Source organism: Corythoichthys intestinalis, chromosome 2 (assembly GCF_030265065.1).
Source record: "Corythoichthys intestinalis isolate RoL2023-P3 chromosome 2, ASM3026506v1, whole genome shotgun sequence".
Taxonomy (NCBI): domain Eukaryota; kingdom Metazoa; phylum Chordata; class Actinopteri; order Syngnathiformes; family Syngnathidae; genus Corythoichthys; species Corythoichthys intestinalis.
In genome coordinates, this window is record NC_080396.1 from 54,532,975 (window position 1) to 54,550,890 (window position 17,916).

Here is a 17,916-nt window from a genome sequence, read left to right on the forward strand (position 1 = left end):
CTGAGGTGAAATGCCTGAACTCCCCTACTATCAATTCAACTTGACGAGGGGGATAGCTTTGTGCTAGGGAAGCAAATGAGGTGACATTGGATAATCTGGCGGTCACAAAATAAAAATGACGTGTTATAGAATTACAGGTGGTGCAATCAAATGAATAAAATACATGTACCACTTTAAATTTATTTTTATTTTGGGGGATAGAAGTGGATGGGGTTCTTTTAGACATGTAAAAGGGAGACAGTCGCGACATGTAATCGACTGCTGAGTATCAACTTCACTCAGGCTTTGACTGAGCCTTCAGATATCAGGACGTCCAGTATATATGCAGGCTTCCTGCCTCCTGCAATAGCCCTGTCTCCAAGTACTGAGGACAAGTGGATACCTGACACGCAGTTACCAGCGAGTCAGCTCAATGGGGCTATGTACACTGAGGCACAGGTTCACACAAACCACAGGCCATGAAAACAAAAAAGATTCATCCTATAGAGAAATCCTGAACCACCCAATTCTCCCGTCCCCAAAATTACCTCAACCCCTCATAACAAACACCATCTCCCTCCAGTAAACCCCATCCTCCCATAGGTGAGTCCAAAAGTGGAAGTCAGCGAATAGTGTATCTGACGTACGGCACTTCCACGTCTTCGTCCGACACGTCATTGCAGCACAACTCGAACACCAGAGCTTTGACGTGTTTGCCCAACTTCTTCTTAGACACCTTGGTCACAATCTCAGTCATCCTACAGGACACATAAGAGAGGATCACTGAGGCTGTCACTGTACAATATGTTTACATTTAAGTCATTGGCTGGCGTCGATGTCAAATCCACTTTACCTGGGATGCTGAAAGTCAACGTCAAAACCAATTTTGTTTGCCACCAACGGCAACCAATCAGTTAAAGGGACTACCAGTTATTACATTTATTAATCAGATAGCAGCAGCAGAATAAATATCGAATAATTATGAAAAAAGTGAGGTGCAGTTACTCTGAGAAAATTGGGTCATCATCCACATTCTGCTGTAGTATTTGAGAGTGTGCATGGTGAATGATGTGGGCACTGTCAAACACTGTGGACCGGAGGGGCTGTTTATTGAGTGACTGAGGTTGGCCATTGGCAGCTTGTACACAAATGTGACTTGTGGTCAAGGTACCACTACAATACATTTTAACTAGAAATGCTATTCTTTATCGTCTTATACTAGATATAGGCACCTTGTGTTGGTGACATGTGTTATTGTGGTTCAGATTGTACGAGTTTCATAGCATTTGTTTGCAATTCTGCCTTTAACAGGCTTATGGCTTTTAATTCTACACCAAGATGTGTTGCTAGTCAAAGTTCATGTGGAAAAATTATCAATAAATATTTGAGGCAGACTTTTTGCACAAGCTTTTTTTTTTTTTTTTTTTTAATCATATGAGTATTCGCTGTGACTAGATTAACTGTGGGAGGTCCAACATCCACCCTTGATTAAATGACATTCCACTCACGGTAGATCAAGTCTCTCTCGGAGTTTGGCAGCAGGCATGAAGAAAGAGTAGAGCATGGACACTCCCTGAGAAAGCATGGTGATCTCCAACTTATGGTCATTCTATAAAACGAAAACAGTTTAGTTTTATGCAATCAAACAAGTAGACACTAACGCCCTATAGCAAACCTTACTTTGAAATAGTCCAAAAACTGCCGCAGTGTCATCTCTTCTCCATTGGGCTGCAGGCCACTGACCTCGAAACGGTCCCATAATGTCCATTCAGTTTCATAGTACTGTTAAGGGAAAAAAAAGGCATAATGGGATAATTAGTCACCACGTTTGGCCACACACCCAACAGTAGGCAGGTAAATAGTCTCCTCAGCACACACTGAAACCATCAGTGTGAGAAGTTGTGTCGAACTCACTTGCATCCAGACATGAATTACACCTGTCTGGTGCATCAGTATTAGCATGGCTGAATCATCACTGGAGCCAATTATCGGTGGACATTTTTCATACGAGCTACAAATGCCAAATTAATTCATGCAGAAATCCTACCTTATGTCTGGGAGCAGCGATGGGCTCAGAAGAGGCAAAGAACGGCAGGGACAGATTCATGAAACCATTCTTATATGACTCCAGCTTTTTGTGCCCTTGGACAATCTTGAGGAGCTCGAGACAGACCAGACCCACCACAGCAGATGTGGTAGTGGCAATGGCAGGTATAATTTTGCCAGCTATAAGTTTGCTCTGGATAATGAAAGGATATGTACAATCACACATAACCCAGTCTAAAATTAGAAAAGGTATGTCTCTTTCTGCGAGACGGGCACCCACATTATGTCTGTCAGTAGGGGGGATGTCATAATTTTCTGCTCTCAGGTTGGATGCCGCCACTATAAAGTCCATGTGGAAGTTGGTATCATCATCCTATTAATTTGGACCACAAATCAACAGCTTCAAAAACCAACAAAAACATCTTAGGTCGGCTGTAAAACAAAGGACAGAAAGGGTACCTTTTCAAAGTCAATGGCACAGAGTTTGAACTGAGAAGACTCAGGTGGAGGCAGGAGCACCTTCAGCTCCTCTAGTCTTGAGTCATCTGTTACAGCAAAAAAAAAAAAAAAAAAAAATTTAAAAGACACCCTTCCAACAATCTTAATATTTCCAATCATGCCTACTTACCAACAGAAGAATTGCTATTCTGTAGCTCCTGATCAGAGACGTGGATTTTTACCCCTGAACGTGGTGTAAAAACGGGCACCTTTACTTCTTGTGACATCTTGATAATGGCTGCACGATCGCTGCAGCTTTCTATTCCGTACGTTTGGGCAAACAAGTTAGCTGCAGCCATTACATAATCTATGTGCAGGTCCTGCAAGACAAATCCCAAAATCCCCATTTTATTTTGGACTGCTGCTTGAAAAGAAGGGACGCATTCAAGGTGGCAGAGTAAATGAATGCATTCTAACATTGCTAGTGCTGAATTCAAGGGGATGAGGACATCTCTTTGGACCGGACCAGAAGGGGGCACCTGAGCTTGTTAGCTGAAAGCAAATAAAGTGAAATAATGTAAAAGATGACATCGTGTATTATCATATTCAAATTGTTTGCATCATCTGACAAATGTTCAAGAGAAGTGCAAAGATGAAAACCTGATCTGGAGGGAAGTTGTGCAATAGCTGTCGGATGTTGTTGCTGTATTGGCACTGCCAGTGGTTGCGTGCCCAGGATACACAGTCGGCAAAACTGTGGGGGCAGTCTGTCACCAGGCTCTTGTAAACAGCCTCCAGCAACTCAGCGGATTGACCACCTGGAAGTTTCAGGGTGCGCTCCATGAATTTAGGATCTCTGCAAAAACAATCAGGCAATACATCAGGAAAAAAACATGTCAAAAAGAACTTGTAAAAGAAGTTTTCTGGTTTTGATTAGAATTTGTATTCTATTGTATTAGAAAATACCATATTGAGCAGCAATATTAACCCTTGAGAGTCGAAGGACGCGCCGGCGCGTCCTCAGCGCACGTCGTCTTTGAAGCGCCCTCACGTTTTAATTACGTCACCCACATGCCGTTGGTTGGTCTCGTTTTAAAGTGCGGAAGTTGCGGTTTACTCTCATTATTTGAAGTCAATCGACCAACTAAAACGTGAGATATTGTCATTTAAGTTTTATAGTTTTGTTGTCCTCTCAAAAAAACATTAAAACGCTGCATGGATCATTTGTTTATGTCTATATTTCGATCATTTCTTGTCCTTTTTCAAAACGGAAGCTCCATGAAAAAAACGCAAATCAAACGAACCCTTTCGAAGTCACAGTGGAAGCACAAAATGCGTTTTTTTTTAAATAAATATAACTGCCGTGCGAGGTTCCACCGAACGAGAGGGAGGAGTGCTCTGAAGCAGCGAGGTGGCGAGCGACGGCCGTTTGGATCAAGCAGCGACTTTGTGTGACTTTGAGAATGAACGGAAAACTAAATTTAGCGCAAGCAATTGTGCTTTTTGATCAACTTGAGGAAGAGGATGGTCCAAATTAGTCATCATCGTCTTCTTCGGAAGAGTCCTCGAGAGAAGATAGTGACGGATTTGAACACGTGGGTGACGCCATCGACGAGCAGAGGTAAGCCAACTCACTTTTTTTTTTTAAATGCTGAAAAAGTTTCTTTTGAAAGTTTCTTTTGATATTGCAAGACAAAGTTAATTTTGATGCAATATAAGTGTGTGTTTGTGTATATAATAATAAAATGTGCATATCAGATCAAAGTCGTACATGCACTGTGTGTATGCCAGGCAGGAATTTATAATTTGTGGTGTTCTTCTTTCTATATGAAGATTAGGGATGTAGCACATATTCAGCTATGGTATTCTTTCTATTGTCATACATATAGATTTCCATTATTATTTATTACTGTATATATTTTTATTTTATACTTGAAATACTGACTTTTTCTTCATGTACATTTATAGTGACAATGAAAGCAAAGTGAAATGAAAATGGAAGGGTGGAAAGAGGACCGAAGTATGGGCTGTCTGATGTAGTAGCCCTGTGTCTAATTCCAGGACGAAACTGCTTTTCGGAGTGGCATGCCTGAAAAAAATTTAACTTGTTTATTGTAAATATTTTTGAAAATACTTTTCCCCCCAATGTTAAATATATATATTTCCCCCCCCCCACAATCAGTCTTCTCAATTTATGTATATACATGTGTGTTCAAGAAGCTTGATTGTGTGTACATAGTTTTCATCAAGTGATGGGCCGCAATACCTAAACTCATAAAGAGATGGCCTCTAAACACTTGTGTTAGATGGTATATATTTTTTCACTGTTCTTCACTGTTTGGTCTGCTGTATATAACCTGTTTTGACTAGAGCATGTATAAAGGCAGAAAACGCCTATGGCTATACCTTTTGTTTATGTTGAATTGTCAAATATAAGACTATTTATTCTAAATTTTTTTGGTTGAATGTTCATCCTAACATGTTGAATAAATATTACAAAGTTTCAAAACTGTTCGTTACGCAAGTTTGGTTGTCAATTGGACATCAATATTAAAAATTTTGACAAAACGATTTTGGAATTTTTGGTCTTTTTGGGCCCAAAATGATGATTTATAATTGGTCAGTGAAGGAAACAACAGTTTGGACATGAAGTTCAAGGTGTCACAAAAAAAGGGACCAAACCAGGCCATCGTAAACAATTCTTTCTTTGAAATATAAAGGCAACTTCAAAGGCATGCAAAATCAGACAAAATAGGCCCAGACCTTAAAGGGTTAAAAAACATTTAACATTTACCCCCCCCCCCCCCCACCCCACACTTTTCATAGTCAAGGCAGTTTTCAGAATGAAATCTAAGGACTTGAACCAGGTGGCCATGCTTTGATCGACTCCACTTAGCTTCAAAGTTTGCGCACCCTTTCAGTCTTTCTCCAACATGAATGTGACCTGGTTCTCAGTATAGTATGCAAAACATACAGATGCGTGTAAATTAATGGTACGAAAAACTTTGGGTGCCGGGGATTTATTTTAATGTATAAATCATTGGGCGTTCGGCTCAGCAACTTAATTTTTGCATATCAAAAAACTGACGGTAGTATTTCAGAAGTGAAACCAAGTTTATAAACTCTTAGGTATGCAATTTGCATAAAAGATTATGCAGCGGCAAACCAAAGGGTGATTGGGGTGTTCAGTAGATCTTCCTTTTGCCAAAATAAGTTTCTAAACGTCTCTTATGATTTCTAATGAGTTTATGGATTCTGTAAAGAGGCAAGTTGGACCATTATTCCTTACAAAACATCTCCACTAAAGTCATTAAGTTTGATAGTTGCCAAGCAGTGAAAGCTTGCTCGAGATCATCACATTCATTTTCAACGATATTAAGGCCTGTGGACTGGGATGGCCCTCTTAGAAGTCAGAACATTGTACTTGCGCCTTTGGAAGACTACCACTGTACTTTTTCCAGAAATAAGTCATTGTGTTGTTGAAAGATCTAGCTTCGGCCTAACTTGTTAAACATTTTCATTATTTGTTGATATTGAGTGGTATCCATGCAACCCTCGTTTTTAACAGGTTTCCCAGCACAATAACTGGCCACACAGGCCCAACAGCATGATGGATCCACCACCAAACTTTACTGTGGGCAGCAAGTGCAAAAATGTTCTTTCATCACCATGCATAACTTATTATGTTGTTGTAACTTGTTACCCCTTATTAACCCACAAAAAACTATTTCTTTAATCACTCCAGAGTACCTGGTTCCAAAATGAAGCTGGCTTATCCTAACGTGCTTTTGCATACCTCAAGCGAATCTGTTTGCGGACATATGTGCGAAAAAGGCTTCTTTTCGCACCACCGTGCCAGTGACACAGAACAATGACCCCATCTGCAGCATTTTGGTTGTTGTCTCTAGGTTGGCTTTGAACATTTATACTATCCATCGGCTTGGCATCCGATATTTTTTTTGGCCTGCCAATTCTCGACTTGATTAGAATTGTATTTGTGGTCCTCCATTTTTCATTATGGTCCTTACAGTTGAAACTGACAGCTGAAATGTCAGAAAGCTTTCCGTAGCCTTGCTTAAATCACAATCTTGAACGATATGGTGCTGGAGATACAAAGATAAACAACGGGCAAACGGCCACCTTAAATACATTTTCTTTCTATGAGGTTTAAGTCTTGATAAGATCACATGCTAATTTGGATTTCCAATTAAACTGATATTAAATTACTGGTATTCCAATCAACAAAATGACAAGGGTGTCCAAATGGCTGCACTTGTGCAATTTTGGTTAGATTCATGCTGCACATCTTCAATTAGTCCCATAAACCTAGTGATAAACCTAGTTTCCATTTTGAAATATTACTCTCCATTAGTACGTTGATACATCTCAATAAAATTGCTGATAAAAAAATCCAATGATTTATAAATGAAAACAAATTGCCAGGGGTTTCCCCCAGACCTTTTCAAACCACGGTAAAACAGAACTTGAGCTGATACAAGTGCAAATCCCACAGCACCTGTTTTTACTTGAAGTCTGCCATTAAAATCCATTTACTCATCATTTGGGATCTTCAAGAGGCAGGTTCTGTGCAAAAGACTCCCAGGTTCATTTACTACATGACCACACACTTTAGCAGAAGGTGTGCAAACTCAAAACACCCTGCAGCACTTAGTGTGTAATGCCAGAGAAACAGACTTACGTTAGATACTGCATGGAGTTCTCTTGTGGCTGCTTGAAGAGGCCCTCAAACTCATCGCGGGCCCACTAAATAGAACAAGTGGGGACCAGATCAATTAACACAAACTGTTTCAGGAACTACTGTTGAGAAAGTTTACTCACTTGCAGTGTGTGCTCGATGGCATTTGGAAAATTCTTTAGAGTACAGATGGGGATGGACTTCTCAGGTGGATCCTGGCTAGAGCTGTACGACTCTGTGAGGAAGGGGATCACGACCTGGACATTTCCCTTGGTACCCAGAGTACCAGACTCCAGTAAGGGTTTACGATAGTACACACACCTCCTATCCATGTACAAACCTGTGCAAAATAGAAAAAGGCATATGAAATAATGGAAGGGAAGGAAGAAATAACTTTAGGTGCTTTCACACTACCACTGTTTGGTCCTTCTAAGTTCTTTTTCTCAGATAGTCCACTTCGTTTTGTAAATGTGAACATACATCTGAATGCTAGCTCGGACCAAACAGACTCTGGTCCACTCAATTGTGGGTCTCTGTCCGCTTTAAGTGCATCCTGTTTCGCTTGTGAATGCAAGCGGAGCAGGGTGCGCTTATACTACATTACGTGCAGCGTCACACCACGCTCCCCCCTTTCCCCTCTGAAGGATGCATTTCTTCTTCTGAATTTGTCCAATCAATGAGTGCGCCTTTCGCCCACGTGATGCTGTTCGGAAAGTTGGTTTGGCACAGTGTGAATACTGAAGCTATTCAGCAAGTCATTTGTAAGTGTTGTTGCAAGGTAGCTCCCCAATCAAGACCCCGATCCTCTTGGTCTAACGTGAAAGAGCTCTGTTACTTACGTGCATCAACATTGTCCAGTGCATTGGCTACTCCATCAAGGCTTTCAAAGAAGTCGTCGTCGTAGACTCTCTCGGTGTCTGGGCCCACCCTGTTCTGGTGACCAGTGATCTTGATAGAAGGGTTCATCTGTTTGACTGCTGCTGCAGCTGTGTCACTTTTCATTTTCTATTTACAGCACAGAGAACAATTTTATCATGCTTTTACACTGATACAAAACCTTCCGAAATTGAACTGAAACAAAGCACAGTAAACTTGTATGTAGAATTCACATTTAAAAGAGGAATGAACTGTCATACAAAACCAGTTGCTTACCGTAACATCTGATTGTCTGAAGAGGAACTGTCTGTTTAGGTTAGACTTCTCTATAGTGTCCATATCTGTCACAATGACCTCACCCTCACCACTTGCCAATCCAATCATGGCAAAGTTTTTCAAGAGCTCACAACCAATGGCACCGGCTCCAACCTGAAAAGTTTAACTGCGTTAATTGCAGGATACGGTGCTATTGAACTAAAAATTAAAAGTCCAGTTCTAGAAAACAGCCAAAAAGATAATATCTAACAATTTTTGGGTTACATGTATAAGTCGTCTAGTCATTTTATCTTCATCTCCTTGTAATCATTAATTCAGTCGCATCAATATAATTCAGTACAACCCAAAAGCATTTTTCAAGTCACAAAACATACATGTGTAAACTAACAAATTTAGAGGTACACCGTCTTCCTTACTTATATTCAACTACCTATTTTTTGCCCTTTAGCAACAGGAAGCCATTAATGGCAGTAGACTGAATCTTAACGGATGGCAGACTCACCAGGAAGTAGCGTTGCTTGGCAAGCAAATCCTGCAGCTTGGTGCCAAATACTGCAATCTGTCCATCGTATCGACTGTTCCTCTACCAAAAATTCTTAGTTAGAATTACACTACAGTTGGAATCCAAATTTGTGTGAGATTTAATAATACCTACAGGAGCACACTCTTCCTCGGTGAGTACAACTCCTTCCTCTTCTGACAGGCACTCCAATGCATCAAAGTACAACCACTGCATAATGGGCATAAATTTCCCTGTGCATGCCTGAAAGAAAAAAGTCCACAATGAAAACCCTAAATACAATGCGGATGACTATATTTCATTAAGACTTCAAAGAAGACAACCACTCCCAACTAACCTTCATAACTTCCTGTGCCGCCAGACCACCGATAAAGGCATTGAGAGGAGCCAGGTCACCAGCAGAGACATAGCACAGTTTTTTGATGAGCGCCTCATCAAGCTGTTCTATTTTAGCTGATCCAGACTGAGAAGCGTTCAGCTCCTTGGCCAATGTTAACATTTCTTCACCATCAGCCTGAAATGCAGAGCCAGTAGAATCACTCAAAATAAATTAAGCGAAAAAGGCTTAGCAAAAAGGTCTTTACAAATACTACACTTTACAAATATTACTAATGCTTTGGAGTCCTTATGTGACTACTACAAACAAGTAAATTACCTGGTTCCAAGGTGAAGGCAGGCGGCTGTGTTTTTTCTGGAAGGCGTGGATGGCTTGAAAGCCCAAATGTAGTTGTCCTGGACGCTCAAACTTGGCAAAGTCTGTCATTAGGAACTCTGGTTCAGCCATGGAAGAGGAAATGGACTTCTACACCCACAAAGATATTTCCATTTCACTTTGACGTAACCGTTTTAACTACTTGAGTACAAAAAAAAACTAATTGTATCAGCAATGTTAATGAACAGCTCCATTGTTATAGATTTATTATCAAATTTACTTACAAAAGTGAATTTCTTGGGCATCTTGACCTGGGAAACAATTCCTCCTCTCACATAATCTGTAAATCCTGTTGTGTCACAAATGCTGAATGTATAGGGACCTGGACAGAGATAGACCATGTCAGTGAAGTGATGTTTTTCATAATCCAATATCACTAATAGAAATGGGCTATACCAAGAACTTTGATTTCAACCGGTTGGCAGCCATTAAGTTCGGTCATTCCCTGAACCTCTGAGAAGGTCACAAAGTCTCCACTTTCAAAACCGTGCCGTGCCTCATCCAGGCAAGTCACAACACCTGGATTGTCCTACAGCAAATATTATTTTGGCAATTCAATTTGCATTGATATTATTACAAAAATGAATAAGCATTGGATCAACGAAGCAGATTTAATAGACAAACCTTTGTGATCATGGAAATCATGGCACTCAGAGGCTGCTCTCCATTAGTGTCATACACAATCATCTCTTCGCCAAAGTCGCAAAAAAGCTGACTGCAAATGGATAGATGTGTCAGACAGCACCAAACATCTCAATGAAGTCAATAATGAAGGATATGAAGGCTCATACCCAAAAAGACCTCGAGTGTCTGCAATGATCATCTTGATGCCTTTACTGTGGCAGAACTCGCCAACTTTCTGCTGCTCATCGAGAGTGGAGTTGGTCAACACTACAACCTGAGTTACGAAAGGATGAACATTAACACTCTGATGTGTCCATTCCTTACCCTTGAGTTCTCAACAAGGCCTATACCTGGAACTTTGCCAGGAAGTCTTCTGTGAGCGCACCCGCATATGCAGCCACAGGGACATAGTTGTTGAGTTCAGCCAAACGGGACTGGCTAACTTCTGCTCTGTTCTTCCCCAAATCCTCCTCTCGAATATAAAACTAACAATGCAAAAACAAACACAATCATGATAAATTTAACAAGACACCAAATGCATGCTGTTCTTCTAAAGACGTAGAATATTAGCTGTACCAACTACAAAGTTAAAAAAAAGAAAAATCAAAATTTAACTTCTAACTGGGGAGTTGCTTGTGATTCAAAAGAAAGAGAAAGCCTCTTTTGATGTCCTAAAACTGGCCTGAGACCTAGTGTGATTAGGATTCAAGCGGAGGCCACCCACAGATAAAGCTAGGTCAGTCTTTCACAGTAATTGAAACGTCTGTAGTAGCGGCTTTGTTTTTAATTAAGCAGTGCAAAGTCTAGTCATGAATTTAAAAAAAGGGCTCAGTCATTTAAATGTAATTATTGGTTAAACTTGATAAAGCATTGTCCCAAGTGCCAACTCGTGACTCGGGAATTTTGTGACCTCGCTATGCATATCATTATGGGCTTGCTGTATATTTATAGATTTTCTCATATAGTTCCCAAATAAATTCACATTGCAGTTCAACATGTAAAGCAACTAACTAAAGAAGACTCGGCATGCATGAGTCCACTCACCTGGGAAGAGAGGTCTCGCCATTCTGCGACTCCTTGGTCGTGCACAGTGACACTTCGAACTCCTCCTAAAATGACGTTCTTGGCGATCTCCACTCCAAGACCTCTCATACCAGAGATGAGGACATTGGAGTTTTGCATGCGCTTCATTGCAGCATGGCCCAACACGTACCTAGAGAGGGAATATGTGGGTCACTGCTACCATGAAGTGCCTTTGGTGTCCATCAAAATGACTCTTTTAAATGTAGTAAGATAGTGAAATTCTGACATGAAAACTGGTCGAAAGATTGTGGACCTACCATTTGTACAATGATGTCCCACAAAGTAATTGATCATTTTATAATGACTTTTTTTTTTTATTCAACTGCAAAGACAGCAGCTTGGAGAGAAGATGCAAACTTACGTACGTAATCTAACATTTTCTTTTTATTGGTATTATTGTAAATGGAATGGGGAGGTCTTGGCAAATTATGGCGATATTGACTGAGGTATCTCATAACTCTTAATAACAAAACAAGAAGGAGAATGGGGAAGACTTACAGTTGTCTGGAGTACAGGCCTTCATCAATCTCAGCATCATTGCCATTCTTTGCCATGCCCTGTGGGGAAAGGCCCAAAAGATTATGAAAATACATGTTTTTTTTTGTTGTTTTTTTGTTTTTTTACTAGCAATTACCCTGCCAGGAAATACAGCAAATGCTGGTTTCTAAGGTTGTGAAGCTTTGGCATGAGGCTGATTCGATACGCTTCTTGCGATATGATCTTTAAAAAGACATAACGGTTCAATCACGATTTAGTTTAGTTTGGAATTGTATTTGATTCAGGGAAACAAATCGGTACAACATTGAGTGGGGAAAAAAAGAGCTACTTTTTAGACAATTTAGACAAAAAGATTTTTCAAGACAATCATGAAGAAACCAATTCTTTAAATAAATACATTCCTAAACCAAGGTAATTTATTGTTTCTTTATGACCCTGTAGGAAACAAAAATAAATACAATACAGTCATATTTGATCTGCTACAAAAGTGCACAATTTCAGCCAAATTATAGCCTGGTGCTTTGCTAGATGGGGGAAATGGGTAACAAATGTACTGGTCTGAAAATTGCCTAGTTTTTCTTTTTAAAACAACAAAATCATGTAAGTATTTTTACGATCACAAAAAATATCTTAAATATTATTGCCTATAAGAAGAGTTGTTGGTTTTGTTTTGTTTTTTTTTGGGGGGGGGGGGGGGGGGGTCAAACATGCCGCCACAAGGTCTCAGAAACAAGCTGGCCAGCTTCAAAATAGAAGCACAATAATTATGTGTAACATGAGGCAGTCCTTTATCAGGCTTTTATTTTGAAACTGGTCAGTGACTGCAGTCATTCCACTACTTGTTACATGAGCATTCACGGTTCTTTTTAAAAGGAATACACTATGCAAGCGTTTAAGGTGTTTCAAAAAAGAAAACATTGTGAAGCCTCGGATAAAAGATTTCTAGCCAAGCGATATCCAATGCACAGCACAAAAATCGATGTATCTCTAGATTACTGGCGGATTTTGTATCAACTGAGCTTGCTATTGATACGTTAGTGTTTCCTGTCCTAACGAATGAGTACCAGGCGAATAGTTTTTTTGTCACAACTCTAAACTCTACAAGCGAGACTATTACCAAAACACAACAACTCCAACCTTGCTGGATTTGCTGTGTTTTGGTATTGGTGTTGCTAGTACAGAAACCAACATAAGTTGGAAATATTAGCAGGGCAGTATGAGAATAAGCTTACGTTGGCGGGTGTGTGGGACAGATCAGTTTTGACGGAGTTTGAAGAGGAGCAGTGGGATCCCGTCTTCGTCTCTGTTCCTGACAAGCGACGTTTCTTGGACAGCGGCGAGCTGGACATCTGCCGGTGACCAAAAATAGAATTTTAAATCATTTTCAATGCAGAAAAATTTGACTGGCAATTTTGATCATTTTCATTGCAGAAAAATTATGTAGTAAATGACAACCAAGTCACAAACAGTGCGATTCCATAATTATGGTGGACACCTAAATGCTTCAAGTCATTCTGGTGAGAAAGGATTTCTCATCCTGAGAGCAGCTGGGCTGGCTTTCAGCCAACAACAAATCTGCTAGACAACACATTGAACCTAGGGAGAGCTATGAATAGCAGCATTATGTGCTGCTTTCATACTCAGACAGGTCTCCCCTGTTTAACGGTGGTCTATTGTGTAGTGTATGAGACCTGGATTTGGAAGAGGAACTGCGACACTGTTTTAGTAAAAAGCGCTGAATCATTGAAACTTCACTGCGCTTAACACTTGACAATATAACTAGCAGGTGTGGCTGTGAGCAGGAAGCATCAACAATCAAACGACGAGTTCATTGGGGCTCGTGGCCAGTTCAAATGCCACCGGGTACGTAAAGGATTCCGCCTGACCGATCGCCCGGGAGAGAAACTTATGTCCGCAGTATGTCGGAATCATCGCCACTATACAATGAGGGCGAAGGCAGTTTTACCGTGTTCAGCAATTTTTGGAACCCTCTTACGATCCGGAAAAGTAGCAGCCAGTTGGCATACAGTACAAAATTCACAGTTCGGCTGAGCATTACAGTGGATGTCAGCTGAAAACGAAAGTGTGCCGCACGACTGTACACTCCTTGACGCTGGCTCATTTGCGCAACGCGATAAAAGCCCGTGAAGAAGCCTTTTCAAAGGCTTTAATACAACGCCCCAGAAAGCGCGTCAGGATTCGTGCAGGCCGGCGAGTGGAGACCGGCTGCGTGTCACTAATCACTTAAGTCGTTCGGTTTGGCAAGTGGACGGAGTGGCAACATGAATAAGTTAAGAAGCAAGCCAACGCCATTGGAAAGACAGCCTCGGCCTATAGGCCTCGGTCGGCTCCCTTCGAATCCCGATGTGACCAGCTCGCTACCGGAGCTAGCTTCCTGCCTGCCAGCCAACGACACCAAGCGCTGATCGGTCGGCAAGCAAATCACTTTTTTTGGCCGAACGGATGCGGCTCTATGTTCGCGTTGAGAGCACAATGGGCGTCAAACGTGCACTAACTCGACTCTAACCGCTTCACTCGCGCCCCATTGATTTCTCATTTCTTACCAATAATCCTTCCGGGGGGCCTTTCCGACGCGAACCCGCTCCGTTCCGATGTCAGCAATCGGAAATATGTCGACGGGCGGGACAGACGAGGGGAAGAAAAAAACAGCTTCGTGAAAGATTGGCCTGCTCGCGCTAGAATGTCGAGTCACTATGTGCTTGCAATTCGATGGCTCTCCAGTGCAATAGCGGCTGGGCTGGCTTTACGACTGCAGACGGGAACAAAACCAAAATGGCAGATGGAGAGAAAGGGGCGGAGGAGGCGTGACGCACGGCCCAAATATTCTACAGGAAAGCGGACTCTTCAGGCAGGCTGTCACGCCATTGGCTGCGCGCACTTGCTCATCCCGCCCCTTCTGACACGGCCGCGTGGAAAGTGGTACTTGGACTCTACTGTACAATACATTCAACTGCAACGCCAATTTGTCACGCCACTCACCGCAAGTGTTCCAAAAAAAGATCTATTCTCCGGTAAAGTCATCTCATTGGGTATCATTGACGTCCAATTCATTTAACTAAGGGCCTGGGATAGCCCACTGTTCCTTCGCTGCCAACCCTCCCCCGTTCAAATGAATTGGACGTCTACTAGTGACAAACTAATTTCACTTCCCAGCAGTAGAATGAAAGGAGACACCATCGGACGTCAATCATAGTCAGTGGCACTGAAAGAGCTATAAACCACGCCATCAATGCCTGCTTGTGCTGTCTGCATATTTCATCCTTGGACTAAAACTTGCAACGAGTTCCAGCAAACAATGCTCCTCAATCACAATTGATTTGTGCCAAGGGATGCCGGGCATTCCGAAAATCGGCCTAATAAAAGGTTAAGGGTGAGCGTTCCAAGCTGAAGAAGAGCATTGGGGGAGGGGGTTCCTGCTTGCTTGCCTGCTGAATGACAAAGGCTCACGAACGTGTGGGCCGCACATTCTCGGGTACACATGTCGACAAGGGTCCGGTCTTCTTTTCACCGCGACGTGATAAAGCAGTCATTTCAAGGATCGGTAGGAAATGGCATACACGGCACAGGCATGCCCAAGTTGGCAAGGTCTACATTAGAAGATGCTCTGCATTCTGTCGCGATTCGATTTACGCCGCGACGTGCTAATTAAACGCTGAACCAGCTATCTGGGCCATTTCGACAAGACAGTTCTCCATGCAGACGGCAATTAGCACGGGCATAACTTGTACCACATCTAATGTGCCCAGCAAACTGTTTCCCAGCCACCAAGAAGAACCCTTCACAAGGAATAAATAAATACAGGGAATACCTGGTTGTTCACCCGACAGACACTTTAGCCTAGGCGATTTTGTCGTAGCGATGAACCTAACTAGTGCAGTGTTCAAGCAAGAACGCAGATAAGACGACTGCGTAGTTGTTAGCGTGCGTGCACCTAGCTTTTGAAGCTATTTAGCCACCCAATGACTTTTCCCAGCGTGCTAACATTAGCCCCTTAGCTTGGGCTAGCTATCACGAGAAGATAAGCTTACACAACTGTGCACAACTTACCACATCCGATATTACTCTGCCTGGCCCGTAGTGTTAAAAATCAGCCTGTACCAAAGGAATCGTCCGAACGAACCGCGTGACAAGATGACGCCGATGTTGATGGTAACGAGGAAAGTGTCACGGTGGCGGGCTCTGCGTGCGCGAGTTTTTCGCTGGACGGCTTGAATGCCCGGTGGTTGCTGAAGCGATTTCCCCCCTCACTATTTCAGAAAGCAAAAGCAAAGCAGCAACATGTGCACGTTACAGACGCAACCATCTATTTCTTTCGGAGGCTTCAATGAAAGCCTTTGCGAGACTTATTTCGAGATAGTAATTAAATCAATATATATACTCATGAATTTACTTATACGTCTAACGATTTGTATATCTGTACGTATTTTTAATCGTATTCGAATGTTATTTACCACATGCATAATTTTCCACACCCGTGCCCTGAAAAGGGTGGTCTATTCCGAGCCGCCCGCAAGGCTAGATGGGATATGTAGTCTCGACGAGATTCTGTGTAACGTTCTTTGTCAGCATCGTTCAAGACTGAACTTCTATATGCCCTACAAACACATGTCTAACCAAGGACTGTATTTAACACCGAATTTAAAAATATGCAGTGGGGAGAATAAGTATTTGATACACTGCCGATGTTGGTTTTCCCACTTGCAAGCCATGTAGAGGTCTGTAATTTGTATCATAAGTTCTCTTCAACTGTGAGGGACGGAATCTAATCCAAAAATCCAGAAAATCACATTGTATAATTTTTAAATCATAAATTTGTATTTAACTGCATGAAATAAGCATTTGATACATTACCAACTAGTAAATATTTCAGCTCTTAGTTCTTTTTTAAGAACCCCTCCTGTTCTCCACTCATTACCGGAAGTAACTGCACCTGTTAGAACTTGTTACCTGTATAAAAGACACCTGTTCACATGCTCAAACAAACAAACTCCAACCTCTCCATAATGGCCAAGACCAAAGAGCTGTGTAAGGACATCAGGGATAAAATAATATACACTGTAAAAAATGTCAGCGTAAAATAACGGTAAAGAGCTGGCAGCAGGGTTGCCATTTATATACTGTTCTTCTACAGTCTTGGTAATGTAAAAATGTTTCACAGTAATAGTCCCTAATCCAGAAAAACTGTTGATTCCTGTATTTATAGAAAATACAATAAAAGTCCGTCAGCAGGATTGCCATTACCAGACTTATTTTACAGTCTTGGTAATGTAAAAATATTTAATAGTCTGTAATCCAGGAAAAACTGTATATTCCTGTATCACCATAATTCACAGTAAAGAGCAGGCAAGTGAGGAGCTGCAGTATGCTGCATTTTTAACGATATACTGCATTTTAACATTATTTGGGAAAATGACTTTACACTCCATGAATGCATATATTTCCGTCTAGTACAGAAAAAAATGCGAATGTCAGGTTCGAAACAAAACAGGTTTTATTTCATCGTGTTGGCAGGCAGTGAAAATGGACAGGAACTAGAGAGATGGTGCAGTCAGGTCGTTTAGGTCAGGCTGAAGATCTGGCGTAATCGGGTCAAGCAGGACAGGCTGGGTCAGAAGTGGTGATCGGTCAAGGACAAACGACAAGCAGGAATGTGCTGAATCGTTGACGAACTGATACAGACTTTGGGAGGCCGTGCCTTTTTTTCTTTTATTTGAGCAATGTGGAAACCTTTCTTCATTAGGTGAAAACCTTCAATAAACAATACAAAAATGTCAACAGTTGAATTTGACTAAACAATTCAACATTAACATTGAATCTCTAGCACTTAAACTACAGCTATTTTAGAACAGTCAATTAACTTTAAATTGCACACAGTCAATAACTAATTTCAAATTAGTGTTTAAATCTCACTTCTTTAAATATTTAAACTTTTATACCATAAAAGGACAAATTCATTAAATTACATTGTTTTAATTAACACAACAACAAAAAGTAAAAACTAGAATACATTAATTGTCAATGTCAATATTAATCCAGTGTCTTAAATCCCAAATTACCTCTAAAATATATACTACAATTGTCCAAACATTTCCACCGATGAGTCAAGCCATGTGGTAATTGCCGCTGCTGCCACATTTCATCTTTTAA

The 17,916-nt window shown here is 41.3% G+C and overlaps 1 protein-coding gene and 1 non-coding gene across 4 annotated transcripts; both read right to left on the reverse strand.

Moving 5' to 3' along the window:
* Positions 1-203: 203 nt before the first annotated feature.
* Positions 204-16,054, reverse strand: uba1 (ubiquitin-like modifier activating enzyme 1). Of its 3 annotated transcripts, none has more exons than XM_057829813.1 (26): positions 15,817-16,054; positions 12,981-13,097; positions 11,749-11,807; positions 11,212-11,380; positions 10,518-10,652; positions 10,335-10,441; positions 10,168-10,258; positions 9,940-10,072; positions 9,768-9,865; positions 9,487-9,633; positions 9,169-9,345; positions 8,967-9,074; positions 8,814-8,894; positions 8,312-8,464; positions 7,999-8,164; positions 7,303-7,499; positions 7,163-7,227; positions 3,124-3,319; positions 2,941-3,015; positions 2,654-2,843; positions 2,485-2,570; positions 2,306-2,398; positions 2,027-2,218; positions 1,660-1,761; positions 1,488-1,588; positions 204-737 (listed from the first exon to the last, which is right to left on the reverse strand). In XM_057829813.1, the coding sequence occupies exons 2-26, from the start codon at positions 13,095-13,097 to the stop codon at positions 602-604; spliced, it is 3,174 nt and encodes a 1,057-aa protein (XP_057685796.1). In that variant the 5' UTR covers positions 15,817-16,054; the 3' UTR covers positions 204-601. The 3 variants fall into 3 exon arrangements, with proteins under 3 accessions (XP_057685796.1, XP_057685797.1, XP_057685795.1); XM_057829814.1 differs by lacking the exon at positions 15,817-16,054 and adding an exon at positions 15,578-15,684; XM_057829812.1 differs by lacking the exon at positions 15,817-16,054 and adding an exon at positions 14,313-14,545.
* LOC130912580 (small nucleolar RNA U6-53/MBII-28) lies at positions 1,842-1,960 on the reverse strand. The gene has a single exon (XR_009062633.1). It is a non-coding gene; the product is annotated as a small nucleolar RNA U6-53/MBII-28 (small nucleolar RNA).
* Positions 16,055-17,916: the final 1,862 nt, after the last annotated feature.

What these genes read in the sequence shown, in the direction of transcription:
- uba1 (XM_057829813.1), bottom strand. Translation starts at nt 13,097, where the DNA reads ATGTCCAGCTCGCCGCTGTCCAAGAAACGTCGCTTGTCAGGAACAGAG. An exon ending in ACTGGACAATGTTGATGCAC is followed by an intron (nt 7,500 to 7,998) that starts GTAAGTAACAGA and finishes TATTTTGCACAG; the next exon opens with GTTTGTACATGGATAGGAGG. An exon ending in ACAACTTCCCTCCAGATCAG is followed by an intron (nt 3,016 to 3,123) that starts GTTTTCATCTTT and finishes ATTTGCTTTCAG; the next exon opens with CTAACAAGCTCAGGTGCCCC.